Here is a 13,546-nt window from a genome sequence, read left to right as displayed (position 1 = left end):
TATTCACAGAACGAACAAACAGGTGCCAAAAAAGTTAGGAAATTGTGAGGTCCACATGGTTGAAACTAAGGATTCAAAAAGAAATCGAACTTATATTGCAATTGCGGACGAAAAAGGGTGGGAGGAATGGTCATAACCCAAGAGGTGGGTCTCCCCGCTGCCATTCCACCACCCCTTCCCCAAAGTCCCACAGTGATGGGACCACAGCCAGAGACAGAGCCAGTGCCCTTGCCTTCTGGGGTCCTCAGGCTTGCTGCTCTACCGAGGCAAGATGCCTCCAGCTCTTCTCCGCCCGTCCTGGCTGGAGTGCCTCCACGTGGCTGGGGCTGTTCTGTCTCTGTGCTCTGGAACCATCTTCGGCACTCCTCCCTGTGGAGGAGCAGCACACGATTCTGGTCCTGGAAACCCTGACCGCATTACGAGACAAGTTCCTACCCCACAGGGCTCCACACTCTCAGTGGAGAGTACGCGTGGATACGACATGCGCTGGTGTCCACAATTCCCTGAGCTGATGGCCCAGTTTTCTTCCTCAATTAGCACTAGGTTTCTGAAAGCTTAATTCTGTTATAATTTATTGTCTCGGTTGGGGGTGACTAAGGGAGAAGGTAGGGAATTCCTTTGCTATGAGAACATCTGTTTCGCTGGACGGCAAGATTTAAATTATGACTTGAGCAGAAGTTTATAGATCATTTGGTCCAGTCCCAAATTTTATGTAAAGATATTAAGTCCTAGAGAAGTTAATCAACTTGCCTGGGGCTACCAAGCTAATGGGGACAGAGCTGGGGTAGAACTCAGGTTTCTTTACTCCTAGGCAAGTCTTATCTCTGCCTTAAAATTTCCTTGAGTTTGGCTTCTGTTTCCCTCCACTGCAGCTGCTCTTTCAAAGGCCAGTGACAGCCTCAACCACCAAACACTATGGCCTTTTCTCAGTCCTCATCTAATGTGGCAACACCGTGGCAGAGAACCCTGTTCGCCACACAGAACCTCCTGAAGCACATTTCTCCCCAGTTGGAGCTGCCTGTAAGTCTACCAAAGGCAGGCCCTCCTGCTCACCTCCACGAATGGGGGGCTCCTTCCCTGGGTTCCCCTTCTCTGGGTTCCCCTTCTCTGGGTTCCCCTTCTCTCCATCTGCACACTCACCCTAGAGTCACTGCACCCATCTTCAAGGCTCTACCACACACGGCAGGCGAGCCCTATTCTTCCAGCCTTGACCTCTCTGCTAAACACCAGAGAGGCTTCCTGAGAAAACCACCGACTTCCTGAAAATCCTGCAAGGACCTGAACTTATGCTCATGGTCCGGCTTGCCACCGTCCCTCTGCTGCCTCTCTGCATGTTTCTTGTTTCCTAGCTTGATGACACAACTCCATCACTCAGGTTCAAAACTGGGAGGACTTTCCTGATCTCCTCTCTTCTCCCCGTGTTCAGCTGGATACCAGGTCTCATCTCTTGCATCTCTCCTCCACCCAACTCCTTATTGACTTTCCTACCAATTTCCTAGTTTAGACCAAAAAAAAAAAAAAAAAATCTCTCTCTCTGTTCCTAAGCCTCTTCTCTGGTCTCCCTTCTCCAAGTTCTCCAAATATATACCCCTAGGCAAAATGACCAGGGAACCCCACAGTCTAAGTCCACTCTTCCTACTGCTTCTCATAGTCCCACGAACCCCCAGCTGTGCTACAGAAGCCTGCCCACTGCTCCCCGATGCCGCCTGCGTGTTTGCGCCCTGCTTCTGTGTTCCAGCTCGTACTGCTTCTTCTTTGCGGAAGGGCTTACCCTTCTCATCGGGATGATTCTGGTTGCAAAGGAGAGAATTCCAGCTCAAATTAGTTTACGTAAAAGAAGAGATTTATTGGTTCACGTGACTGTCTAGTCTATAGAGCCAGCTTCAGAGATTACAATAATATCATCAGATGTCCTTCTGGCTTCCCCTTCCCCTCTCCTCTCCCTCCCTCTCTCCTCCCCACTCTTCCTCCCCTGTCTCCCCACCTCTCAGAGTCCCAGTCTCTCTCAAGATAAGCAAGCCTTCTCCTTGCACAGAGCACCAGAGAGGTGGAACATGGCCAGAGGCAGCTCCAGGCTGTCATCATTCCAGCCCCGCGAGGACCTTGCTGGGATCCCGGATGAAGAGTGTCTTCTCATAATAACTACAAAATTCCAGAGAAGGACTGCCTGGCCTGGCTTAAGTCACAGACCATCCCTGGGCCCATCGCTGTGGCCAGGACAATAGGCTATTGTGAAGAACAGCAAGACCTGAGTCGCCCCACTTCGATCTCTAAGTGGCAGGGAGCAGTGACCGGCGGCCCCAATAGAACGGCCTGCAATATTTCTCCACCTGCCTGCCTCGTGCCAATCGGAGGCCACCGCTGCCTCTTCTGTGCACTCTGCCACTGACTTGTCTCCTCCGACTGGCTCCACTCTCTGAGGGCAGGGACCGGATCCCTCAGTGCGATCAGCACAGGGCCTCACCAAGGTGTGACCCCAGGAACTGTTCACAATCTATAATTACTGTGTCTAATTACTTGTTAACAAAGTCATTGCCTGATTCCCCTGGGACTTGACTTGCTCACCACCGGATCCCTAAGCACCTAGAACAGCGCCTCGCACATAACAGGTGCTAGACGAATACGGAGTAAATGAATAAATGAGTAGTTTGAATAGAATAAAGATTACTAGTGTTTGGTGTGCCAGTAAATAAGCACAGCTGCTTTTTAATTCTTCCCACTTTGCTGAGAAAAATAAATGATAAGGCAGGGACTCCTTCAACTTCTTGTCCCCACCATCCCACCCCCAAATTTCTCTACACCCTCCACATCCTTCCTGCCCTCCAGGCAGTCTCGGGGAAGGAGGTGCACATTCAGGTCCAATCACGCCACCATCCACGACCGCATCGCTCTCCGCCCGCCCTGCCGGGGCTCTGCTCCCTCTACTTCCTCTTCCCTGTACCGGCAACATCTCCCTCCATCTGGGTTCTTCCTTTACGGCTTCTCCATGGATCCCGGTCCCTCCACGACAGCCCAATGAACAATAAACATAAAGCTCCCCCTGAGCCCCAGATCCCCTTCTCCCTCCCTTTCCTGCTCCCCTTTCTTCTACATCCCAGGTTTCTTTCATAGGAGTCTCCGTTCGCAGCCTCAGTTTCCTCAGTACCACTCACTGCTCAGCAACCACTGCAGTGGGGAACTGCTCTTGCCAAAGCCACCAACAACTTTCCAGACCCAGTGGACACCTGACGGTCTTCACTTCATTTGACTGCTGCAGTATCTGACTCAACTAACTGCTTCCTTGCCTTCCTGAGATTCTCTCCTTCCTTGGCTTTCACAGAGTTGCTCTACCCTGGGTTTTCTTTCCAGCTCTCACGGGCTTTTGTTTCCCTCATAGGCTTTTCTGTGTAAAAGATTATCATTGCCTGGAGCTGGTGTGTGTGTGTGTGTGTGTGGTGGGGGATGCATCCTCTGCATTATCCCCTCTTCTCACTCATCCTGCTGAGGTTACCAACCTCCATGGCTCTCAATACCCACAAGCACTACAGAATTTCGAACCGACCCTTTGCCCCAAGAATCATCAACATGATCAAACTAAGTCATTGCTTTTCTCCCCAAGTCTTCCCTTCTGCTCTTCATTTTCTTTTTTTTATCTCAGGGAATGGCACTACCATTCCACCAGTGGCCTGGACCAGGAATCCTGCACTCATTCTTGTCTACATCCTTGATAATTTAGTTCCTCCTCAATGCCCTTCCAATTTATCAACAATTAAGTTCAATTATTCCACTGGCCAAATATCTCTTAAATCTGTCCTTTTTTTTTTTTCTATTCCACTACCACTGCTTTAATTTAGTTCTTAATCTTTTCCCACCTGGATCACAGAAATAACTTTACATCTGGTTTCTAACCTTTGGACCGGACTCCCTGGTCCAGTCCACACAGGTGACCTTTCTAAAGTGCAAACTGATCCTAATACTCATTTCCTTAAAACCTTCCAGTAACATCTCATTATGTTCAGAATAAAATCCAAAGTAACTAGCACAATAGGTGAGGCCTTTCATGACCTGATCTGTCTCAGCTTTCACCCTTCATCTCTTGAAACTCCATTTACATATTTTGCTCTAATCAAACCAAATTATTTTACATTCTTGTCATGTTCCATGTGGTGCTATATCTTAGTGCTTTGACATATGTTGGTCCCTCTGCCTAGCATTCCTTCTTTCTACCTGGCTAACTACAACTCGTTTTTAAGACTCAGCCCACATGTCGTTTTCTCTTGGTTGACCTCCCTGAACTTCCTGTCTGGAAAAGGCACGCTCTGTTCTCCCACAGCTTCATGGAGCTTCCTGCCCTGAATGGGGAGTGTCTTTTATATGTAGCTTTTTTTAGGCTGAATTCAAGGGCAGGGGCTGAGACCTTCCTCTCTACCTCCATGACACCATGTGTATACCTGGTATACAGTAGGGACTCAGAAAATGCTTATGGATGGACAGAAGGATTGATGGATTGACAGATGAATGGATGGATATCATACAATCCTGTCTTTCTCAAGTCTTCTCCAAGCCACCCACTTGCACCAAAGCCACAGACTTCCGTGATAGCTTCTCTATTGCCACCTACGAATGGCCCACACCTCTGAGGCAGGAGTGGAATGATTTCAGGAGTGGTCCAGATGGTGGTTAGGCAACACCGGTGTCAGAATCCATGTGATATGCGATGATGACCACCACTTTCACTTCCAGAAGGAACTCCGCACCAATCAAACACTTGTTCTGGTCAGCTACTGACCAAAGCTAGTACCATCCCATTTGCTGATGGGTCCTGGTTTCCCACCTGCTAGCTCTCCGTTGCCTACACTGGTGGTGGTCTATTAAGCACTATGTGGAGTTAGAATGGAAAAGACATAGGTTTTGTAATTAGACAAATCGTGGTCTGAATGCATCACTGTCACTTACTAAGCTGTGTGGCCTTGAGCTAGCCACCTAACTTCTCTGAGCCTCACTTCCTCAAGATGGAGAAAGATGGAGAAAGATGGAGTTGATGACTGTATTTCTTCATAGGTTGGTGTGAAAAAAACAAATGAGGATAACGGATTGGATTGAAAATGAAGACCACAGCCTATCATCATCAAAGGCTTTCAATATTATTATTCTGGCTTACGTAGAAATGAGTTTGCGTTCTCAGTGTACCTCGTTTCAACTACCATTTATTAAGCACCTACTTGGTGCCAGACATTGGGCTCGGTGCTGTATTATGAGGAAAAATAAGTCACCACCCCAGCTTTGGAGAGCCCTGGTAGGCCGGGGGCATCCAGACTAGCAAGGGAGACAGACACATAAACACCTAATTAATTTACCACATGCTCTGAGACTCTGGAGGCAGGTGACCCTGAGTTTTTACTGGCTGGGGAAGCTGTCCCCATAAGTAACCATTTCTCACAGAAGACCTACTCTTTGGCTAAGCCTTAGGCAGAGAATCCAGGGTAAATCCTTGACCATGGAGTCCTAGCCTTATATATCGTCCCCTTTTCTTTTTTCTCCATTCTTGCTTGAGAAATCGAGCGAGTAGGGGAACAAATTTGGGGCACTATTAGCCTTGAAGGATTTTATTTTACTTTAATTTTTTTGGTGCTATGAAAAGCACAATGTTTTTCCTCTTTTCTGTAAAGAAAATTAAAACTAAAGATGGCTCAGCAGATAAAAGCTGTGGGCGGTAAATACTCCCACGATCAACCCTGCGTTTCAGCTTCTAGGTTTCTCTTTGCATTTACTGTGTCTTAAAGCTAGAAACTTGAAAGAGGCCTGAGACAGTCTATGGTGAAAGCCCATGTCTTCATTAAGAGATAAATTGGGGACGAAATGACCTGTCCAAAGTCAGATTACAGAGTGAGTCGAAATTGAAACACAGTTCTCCGGGCCCTCCCCTTTCACTGGTCTGCAATCCCCCAAGTCCCTGGGTCTTGCGCCCCTGAACCCAGGCAAGGTGCTTCACGTGCAGCCACGCCTGGTGGAAGCCGGGCTGCCTCCATTTCTGAGCCTTCAGGAAGCCACAGACGAACTACTTCTAACACGTCACTGGGGCTTTCCTCCCAGAACCATTGTGTTTCTTACTAATGGATACTTTTAGGTCCTCCTCTTTGGTTTGACAACCACGTCTGCATGAAAAGTTAGGCTAGAGGTGGTTTTCTTGAAATGTCCCTCAAGACTGTGACTTTCCTGGCTGATAAAGCTTTGTGGTTGAGGCTGCTATTCTACAGTTATCTTGGCCTTAAAAGAGCTTTCATGGGTACCCCCCACCCCCGCAGGACGGAACCATAATTGATGCTTTTACATTTAGAGCCTCGCATCAGAGACCTCAAGACCCAGAAAATGAAGGTGCTTCCCAACTTCATAGACCACTTAGAAAAGGAAAGGAGCTTGGGGTGACCCTGGTCCAATTTTTAGGAACTGGAACCCCCAGAGAGGAGAGGCAGAGCCACTTGTCTTGACTCCAGGTCCAGTGCTCCTTCCTACTTTTTGTAATATCACTCCAGCCTCTTGGACTGAAGCAGCTGCGCCATCAAAAATGTCACATCAGTTATGACAACACAGTTTGTTACATAACTGGTGCCGCAGAGCAGACGAGGGGAAGAGGCCATGAGCAGGAACCACAGCACCCGCCTCCTGGCTCTCAGGACAGCTGAGTCCCACATACCTGACGAGAGAACTCCATATGGGAAGGGAACACCTGCCCCTCAATCAAAGAAATAAAAACTATAGCTGACATTTGTATGATCATTTCTAGAAAACCATCATAAAGGCATTTCTTATATCGTTTGATGCTCACAACACCCTATTAGGTAGTTATTTTTATAATCGACCCGTTTTACAGGCAAAGAAACTGAGGCACAAAAGTTAAGTAACATGTTTAAGGTCACACATTTAGTTAGTAGTGGAGCCAAGATTTGCAGCCAGGCAGCCTGGTTACAGAGTACGTGCTCTTAATCACTTCTCATTTTTGAAGGGCGCTAAACTGCTTCACTAACCAAGAAACTACCTATTTCTTTGAACTGGTAACAGGCCACTACTCCTTCCTTTCCTCCCCCTCTATGCGGATGACTGATTTGTTGGATGGCTTCTTTCTAATCACAATTGTGGATGAATGAGAAGCCCAAAATAAAATAAGAATGTGATACAAATTCAAACAAATCCTTAGAATGGAGTTCATGTGAACACCTTTTTCTATGATGACGCAATCAGTAAGAAAGTGAGGTGAAGTGCCCGTCTCATAGCATCTGCTATTTTAAAATCTATATAGCATGTGTGTACACACATATATACATTTATTTTTTTTCACAATCAAAAGTTGTTCTCTGCTAGTGTCAAATTTGGGGCTAAACCCTTCCAATATGTTTTCTCAGTTTGAAATCATCCCCTCACCAGCTTGTCTATTGTCTTTCAGCTCAAGATGTGCTCTTGAGATAATGGTCTGTCTGGCTTCATAAGAAATGAGAGACTGGAAACACCCTGGGAGACAGGGAGCCCAGTCCCTGCATCCAGATGGACTGAGCACATGTCAGAAAAATTGGACCTTATTCTACTCATACTAAATCTGAGTGTTATCAGGGATAGGGTACTGTGAGCAGCTGAAAAACACGAGCGATCCTGTCCTATCTCTAGTAGATGTGGTATGAGAAGAAGCACAATCTAATCTGGGGAGTTCCAAGTGCTAAAGAAACAAGACAGTACTCTGATTCTGGGCACTGTAAATACAGTCTATTCCCCCCACACACAGAGAACAGAAATTCTGGATTCTGTCGATCCCCCATAAAGCCTCATCCATTTAATCTAATCAGCAACAACGCTTTCAACAAGCAGGCAGGTTCTATTTTAGAATCCAACAGGTAACAGAGGCTCAAGACTTCCATAGCTGATTCCTGAGGAGATCAGGTGGACTGTTTGTTACTCTTCTGGCAGGAAGGTCTGCTGGTATTTACAGCTCAGTGAACAGTAAGGAAGGAGAGAGCACCATCCATCAGCAAAGGAGAACTCATCTGCTACTTGATCTGACATTCTGTTCGCGCTCACGCTGTCTCCAGAGAGCAAGGTGCATTCATTTGAATAAACATGGAGACAGAAGGAAGGGAGGGGAGCACAGCAGCCAAAGGGATGACTGCAGAAATAACAAGTCCACAGATCTAGAAGAGTAGTTCTCAGCGGGGAGCTGCCTCAACATGGGACCCTTTGGGGATGTGCAGAAAATGCTTTTTAGGATGGCTTCACTTTTACGAAGTAATGGCTGCAAGCTGCCATTCACCTCCACTCATGCCTACTACTTAGTAGGTGCTGAACGACGGTGTGCTGAATGAACACAGGCTTGCCTTGAACCCCAGCCAGACAGTAGACACCCTAATCACAATACCACGGTGAGCTGGTAGGAAGAAACCACCGGCTTCTGGCAGCAGATGATGTTTTAAGGCTGCCTTCCTGACAGGGTGGGGTCTGTCCTTGGAATCATATCCCACTGTAAGGGCTGGGATATCTGTATGAGCATGATGTCTGCATCAGGCAAATCCTTAAATCTGTTTTACAATGGCCCTGAGTAGGCACCTTGGGAATGAACGCACATTCAAAGTGCTCCATTTTACTGTGTCTATTTATGTAAAGCATACCATCTAGTAGGCTGTGCCTCATTGCCGCCTTCAAGCTCTCTATCTTCCTAAAAATCCACTTAATGCTCCAGAGACAGATAGCCCAGATGCGACATCACAAAATGCTCAACACCTTAAATGAGGGCAAACTCTGGTGCCCATAGCAACTCCACAGTTCATTTTACATTTTCATCAGGTAGACGGCCAAGCAGTTGTTACTATTTGTTCAGAACAGGAAGTCACTTAAAGTGATTTTCTGTTGATTCCATACTTCATAAAATATAATTCTCTAAGAGATTTCTTTGTAAAGGTTTTGGTAATTAAATAAAATTAACTCTGCCTTTTAAAATATTAGTTAGTCTGAATAACTAAAAGAGTCCTACTGATTGCAAAAATGGTGAGGTTGTATCACAGGTGAGGCTACAACCTCCTAATAAGCGAAATTATTTAAAATGCCACACATAAAAAAAGACACTGATTACTCATGGTACGTGTGAAATTATATCTGTGCTGTCTCAATGATCACTGTTTATTTCTCAGTACTAAAATGTTTTGGATTATCCGACACAGAGCTCCCAAACACTAGTTTACAATCACATATGCAATTTTAAAAAAAACCAGAAAGCTATATTCAAATGAAATTTTTAATAAAATATTAAGAATTAGTCTTTTAAAGTGACAGTCTAATTTATGACATCTCTTAAGCGGATGCAAGTTTCCCATTACAATGTATATCAAGCAAAAGAATTTCAAAGGTCAGTTTCTCTGCAAAGTTTCTAGGCTGATGAAGGTGTTAACACTTTGTTTTAAGCAGCATCTGCCAGCCAGTCCTTTATCATATAACTTCAATTACTATGGAAGCCTATTCCTTCTTCTAATTAGCATGCTACAACATAGATGACAATATAGGCTGAATGGAATGACTCTGATCTTCTGGATTGCTGATTAAAAAGGGTCTGAAGATGTCTAAATATCAACATTCTTCTTCTCAAATCAATAAGCTGAGCTATAAAACCCCAGTCCCCATTAGGAAATCATCAAGTTCTCATAGGGTATCAACCACGCATAGGGTATCTCATAGGGTATATTCCACCTGCCCAGGTGAAATAAAATAGCAGCCTATAATCAGCTCATCTGTATGGCCTGAGAGGTTGGTCATCAATTACACTGCACAGGCAAGTCCTCAATTGCTTTCCGTAAACGCCACCTAGATTTTCAGGCCTGGCCCCACCCATTGTACAGTTCTTCTGACTCGAGTAACTCTCAGCCAAGTGGCGATCAGGAAAATCATTTCTGCAAGGAAGGACTCAAAAGAATTTGTCACTAGGATACAGTGACACCAATCCCACATTTTGTGGTTAATAACACAAGTCCTGCATTCAGGTTGGCACAAGGCCCTGATCTGATTTATTTCAAGCCAAGCTGGAGGACTTACAGAAAAAGCTGCCATTCATGAATGTTTCAGGAGGACAAGACACCAGGGTCCCCTGTAACAACATTTACATGAGCCAGAAATCGCTCTGACCTTTCAAAAAACCTAGCCTATTACCTAAAGAGAGTTGGTGTATTTTTTTTTAAATTTAATAGTTTTACCTACAAAATCTTAGTTTTGTCTGACATTTCTCTCCCAAAATGTGTCCTGTGGAAATGAGAAAAGGGAGGAGTGCAGGGAAAAGAGAAGAAATGCTCAGATATCTGATTTAACCATCTCAAACATCAAAAACTTGGTGTGAATTTTTTTCCTTCTTTAGTGTAACCAAAGATGAGACAAATAAGACTTACTTTCTTGGTAAAGTCTACATTTAAGTCCACATACAGCCTTCATTTAAGATTTCCTGTCCCAGTACATAATTAGGAATTTTCATTCTAAAATGGCACACCTATGTCTTCAGAGAGCTCCACTCTCTTTGAATAAAAAAGGCGAGATACCTTTTGGGGGACTTGGTATATATTTTTAAACCTATTAAATCAACCTAATTTATGAGGCATGTTCCAGAAAAGCAGGTAAGGAGTTCGATTTGGCGGATGCAAAGTTAATTTGCAGACTCTAGCATACCCACCTCCCTCCTTCCTCCTCCCCGAGCGTTACCGAATGCCTTCGGCCCCCTCCGAAGAAGCTCGGCTCTCTCCGCCCCGGCCCCGACTCGTTTACGAACAGCGTCGAATCGCCCCGAGCCCCGCGCCCAGCCCTCGCCGAGCCTTGCCGAGCGCCGCCGAGCTGAGCCCCATCGACTTTTCTGGCCTCGGCTGGGCGCTGTCCACCACTCGCAACGCCTGAAACCTCACCCAGCTCCCGTGACTGGGGCTTCTACCGGGCTCTGAGCCCGCCACTGCAGATTACAGACTCCTAAAGTTTCGAAACGTCTCCCCTTGGGAAGAATAGGTGGCTGCTTGCATTTACCGACCTACAAGGGCTCGAGGCAGATGGAACTTGCACCTTGTTGCAAAGAGCGATTCCCCAGGCCCCGCCTCCCCATCCATCTGGGTTGCACAAGCACCAGAGAAGCCCCAGGCCAAATTATCCGTGGCTCAGAGGGGTGCGGCGAGCCGAGGGGGCCTCTGCAAAGAAAGCCCAAGGGAGCTCTCGAACAAAAATAAGAAAATGTCAAGCAGACAGGGGAAATTGTCTCCAAGTCGCTACTCCCTACCATCATGGCGCCGCCTAGAACCCGCTTGTCATGCCTGTTACACATGCAAAATTTTTTGCATCTTGGTTCTGAAACCGCAAGCATGCGTCGTCTCCCACCCTCCTTTCTACGAAAGAGGTTTTTATTTTCCATTGTTTTCCTACGGGATGCAATTACTTCGGCTATTCTGTCAAGTTGAAAAATAATCATTTTTGTTTACTGCACAGCAACCCCTAATTAGGAGCTGTGTGTGCACGAAGGTGTCACAGCAAAGCGACGTGGAATCCTCGCTAAACGGCCTTAACGAACTCCTTCGTCGAGAACTGACAAGTCAACGGAAGCAGCAGGGCCAGGAGGCCCTGAGGGCGCGCACCCCTTTCCCCACAGGCTACCCACTCCCCAAGCAAGCTGCCTGTGGGCTCACCAGGAACTGCCGAGTGGATGGGGCAAGAAGCAAGCCCGAGAGTGGGAAGGAGGGGCGAGGCTTCTTATTGAGAAAGTGTGGAAGGGAAGGAATATCCCATTTTGTTTTAATTTTTAACCATCACTCAAATCCACCCCCAGTTAATTAGGAGGGGAAACTGATATCTAAGGCAGAAGGGGGCGGCGGCAAGTGGGGCCTGAAATCCGCATTGTGGGTAGATTACACGGAACGTGGCCTATGCAGAGTGTAAATAAATACACTGATAAAGACTATAGAATGAACGAAAACTGCCAGAGTCAGGACAGCAAACGCTGGGAGAGTGGGGGAGGAAGAGGGGCAGCAAGGGACAGGCATTCTGCCTCACAGCCAACATCCCCCTTCCACCTAAGCCTTGGATACAGCTGTGCCAGTCACATCCACTTGGAAACCCATCCCCTCCCCTATCACACGCCCCTTCCCCTAACCCTCACCCTCTTTTTTGGGGGCGGACAGCACAACCTCCAATTCAGCACCAAATCCATGAACAGCAGACACTTGATCCTCCACCCCAGGAATCTAGGGCTGGGCCCCCTCCATGTTTTAGCCAAGTTCAAAATCGCTGCCCCAGGAGAAGAGCGGGGGAAATGGGATTATGGATATGGAGTGGGGGGTGGAGGGAGGAGGAGTAAGAGACAGAATGAAACACAGTGAGACAGAAATGAAGGCAGCGAGACACATGAAACACCGCACAGCAAGAGTAATGATCATAATCAAACCAATAGTGTGATGTTCTGATCAATATGGCGGACACTGTCATTCATACAACTACAGGCGCTACCCACCCGGCCCTCCCCACCAAAAAACACCCACCCCAGGAGTTGGGATGAAGGGTCCAGAACCAACGTAGGGTGTGGGGGAGGGGAGTCAAATCCAGGTGTGTGTGTGTGTGTGTGTGTGTGTACGCGAATTAAAAACCGGGCCTGTAGAGCAATGTGGAGTGAGCAAGGTAATACATGATAAAAAAATTATTCTTAATAAAAGTACAAATCTCAATGCCACAGGGACTTACTTCATCTGCTTCACAATGGTGCTTTTTCCTGATTCTCCAGCCCCTGTTGGGACAGACAGGGGGGGAAAAACTGGTGAGTGTCAGTTTAGGGGAACAGGGGAGGGGGGGGGTAAGGCATGCGAGAGGGTGGGAGATCCTGGGCACATGGTGGTGCCAACTCGGGGACGAGGTCTCCTGGGGCGCGAGTAAGGTGGGGGAACTGGCGGAGGGGGTGCAAAGTGTCCGGGGTCGGGGGATGGGGGTGGCAGCCCAGTCCTTACCCAGCAGGAGTAATTTCACATCTTTGGCGGCGCTGATGCCATCCTCTTTGAGGTTTTTCTCAATCGCCTTGCTCCGCTCGAGGGCGGCTCTCTCCTCTGCGCTCAGAGTACATCCCATGGTGGCCCCTTCCCTGCCACAGCCCGCACGACTCGGCTGGCACGGCTCCCCGGCTCGGCGCGCCCCCCACCCCCCCAGAGAGCAGAGCCTGGGCTCAAAGGGGGAAAAAAAAATCACGATATCCTCCCCTTGGCTAAAAATAAAAATGTCGGGAAACCAGAATACCCCAAAAGACAGCCGCTAGCAAGATTCTAGCAGCAGAGACTCGCGACAGCTGGCGGGGCTCTGGGGGTGCCGAGGCGAGGGTGGCCGGGGTCTGGGGCTCCGGAGCCGAGGCAGGAGGCGCCCGCGGTCCGAGGAGGCGCGGGATGCAGACACTGAGGCTTGTGCAGGACCCAAAATAAATAAAATAGTCGAGGCAGGAGCCGCAGCCGGAGCCGGCGGAGGGTGGGGTGGGGGGCAGGGTGGGTCCTTCAGCCGCTGCTGCCGGAGGAGGAGGCGGCGGCGCGGGGTGTGGAGG

The 13,546-nt window shown here is 47.7% G+C and overlaps 1 protein-coding gene across 2 annotated transcripts in view; it reads right to left on the bottom strand.

The window, feature by feature from the left end:
• The window catches only part of GNAO1 (G protein subunit alpha o1), a 141,026-nt gene extending 127,940 nt beyond the window's left edge, over positions 1 to 13,086 (bottom strand). For both annotated transcript variants that reach the window (XM_006908762.3, XM_006908763.3), the window contains exons 1-2: positions 12,969 to 13,086; positions 12,709 to 12,751 (exon numbers count right to left, since the gene is read on the bottom strand). In XM_006908762.3, the coding sequence (XP_006908824.1) occupies positions 12,709 to 12,751; positions 12,969 to 13,086 (161 nt within the window). The remainder of the gene's footprint in view (positions 1 to 12,708; positions 12,752 to 12,968) is intronic.
• Between the last annotated feature and the right edge of the window lie 460 nt (positions 13,087 to 13,546).

This window comes from Pteropus alecto, unplaced genomic scaffold (assembly GCF_000325575.1).
Source record: "Pteropus alecto unplaced genomic scaffold, ASM32557v1 scaffold123, whole genome shotgun sequence".
Lineage (NCBI taxonomy): Eukaryota > Metazoa > Chordata > Mammalia > Chiroptera > Pteropodidae > Pteropus > Pteropus alecto.
This window is presented reverse-complemented; position numbering and strand designations above follow the sequence as displayed.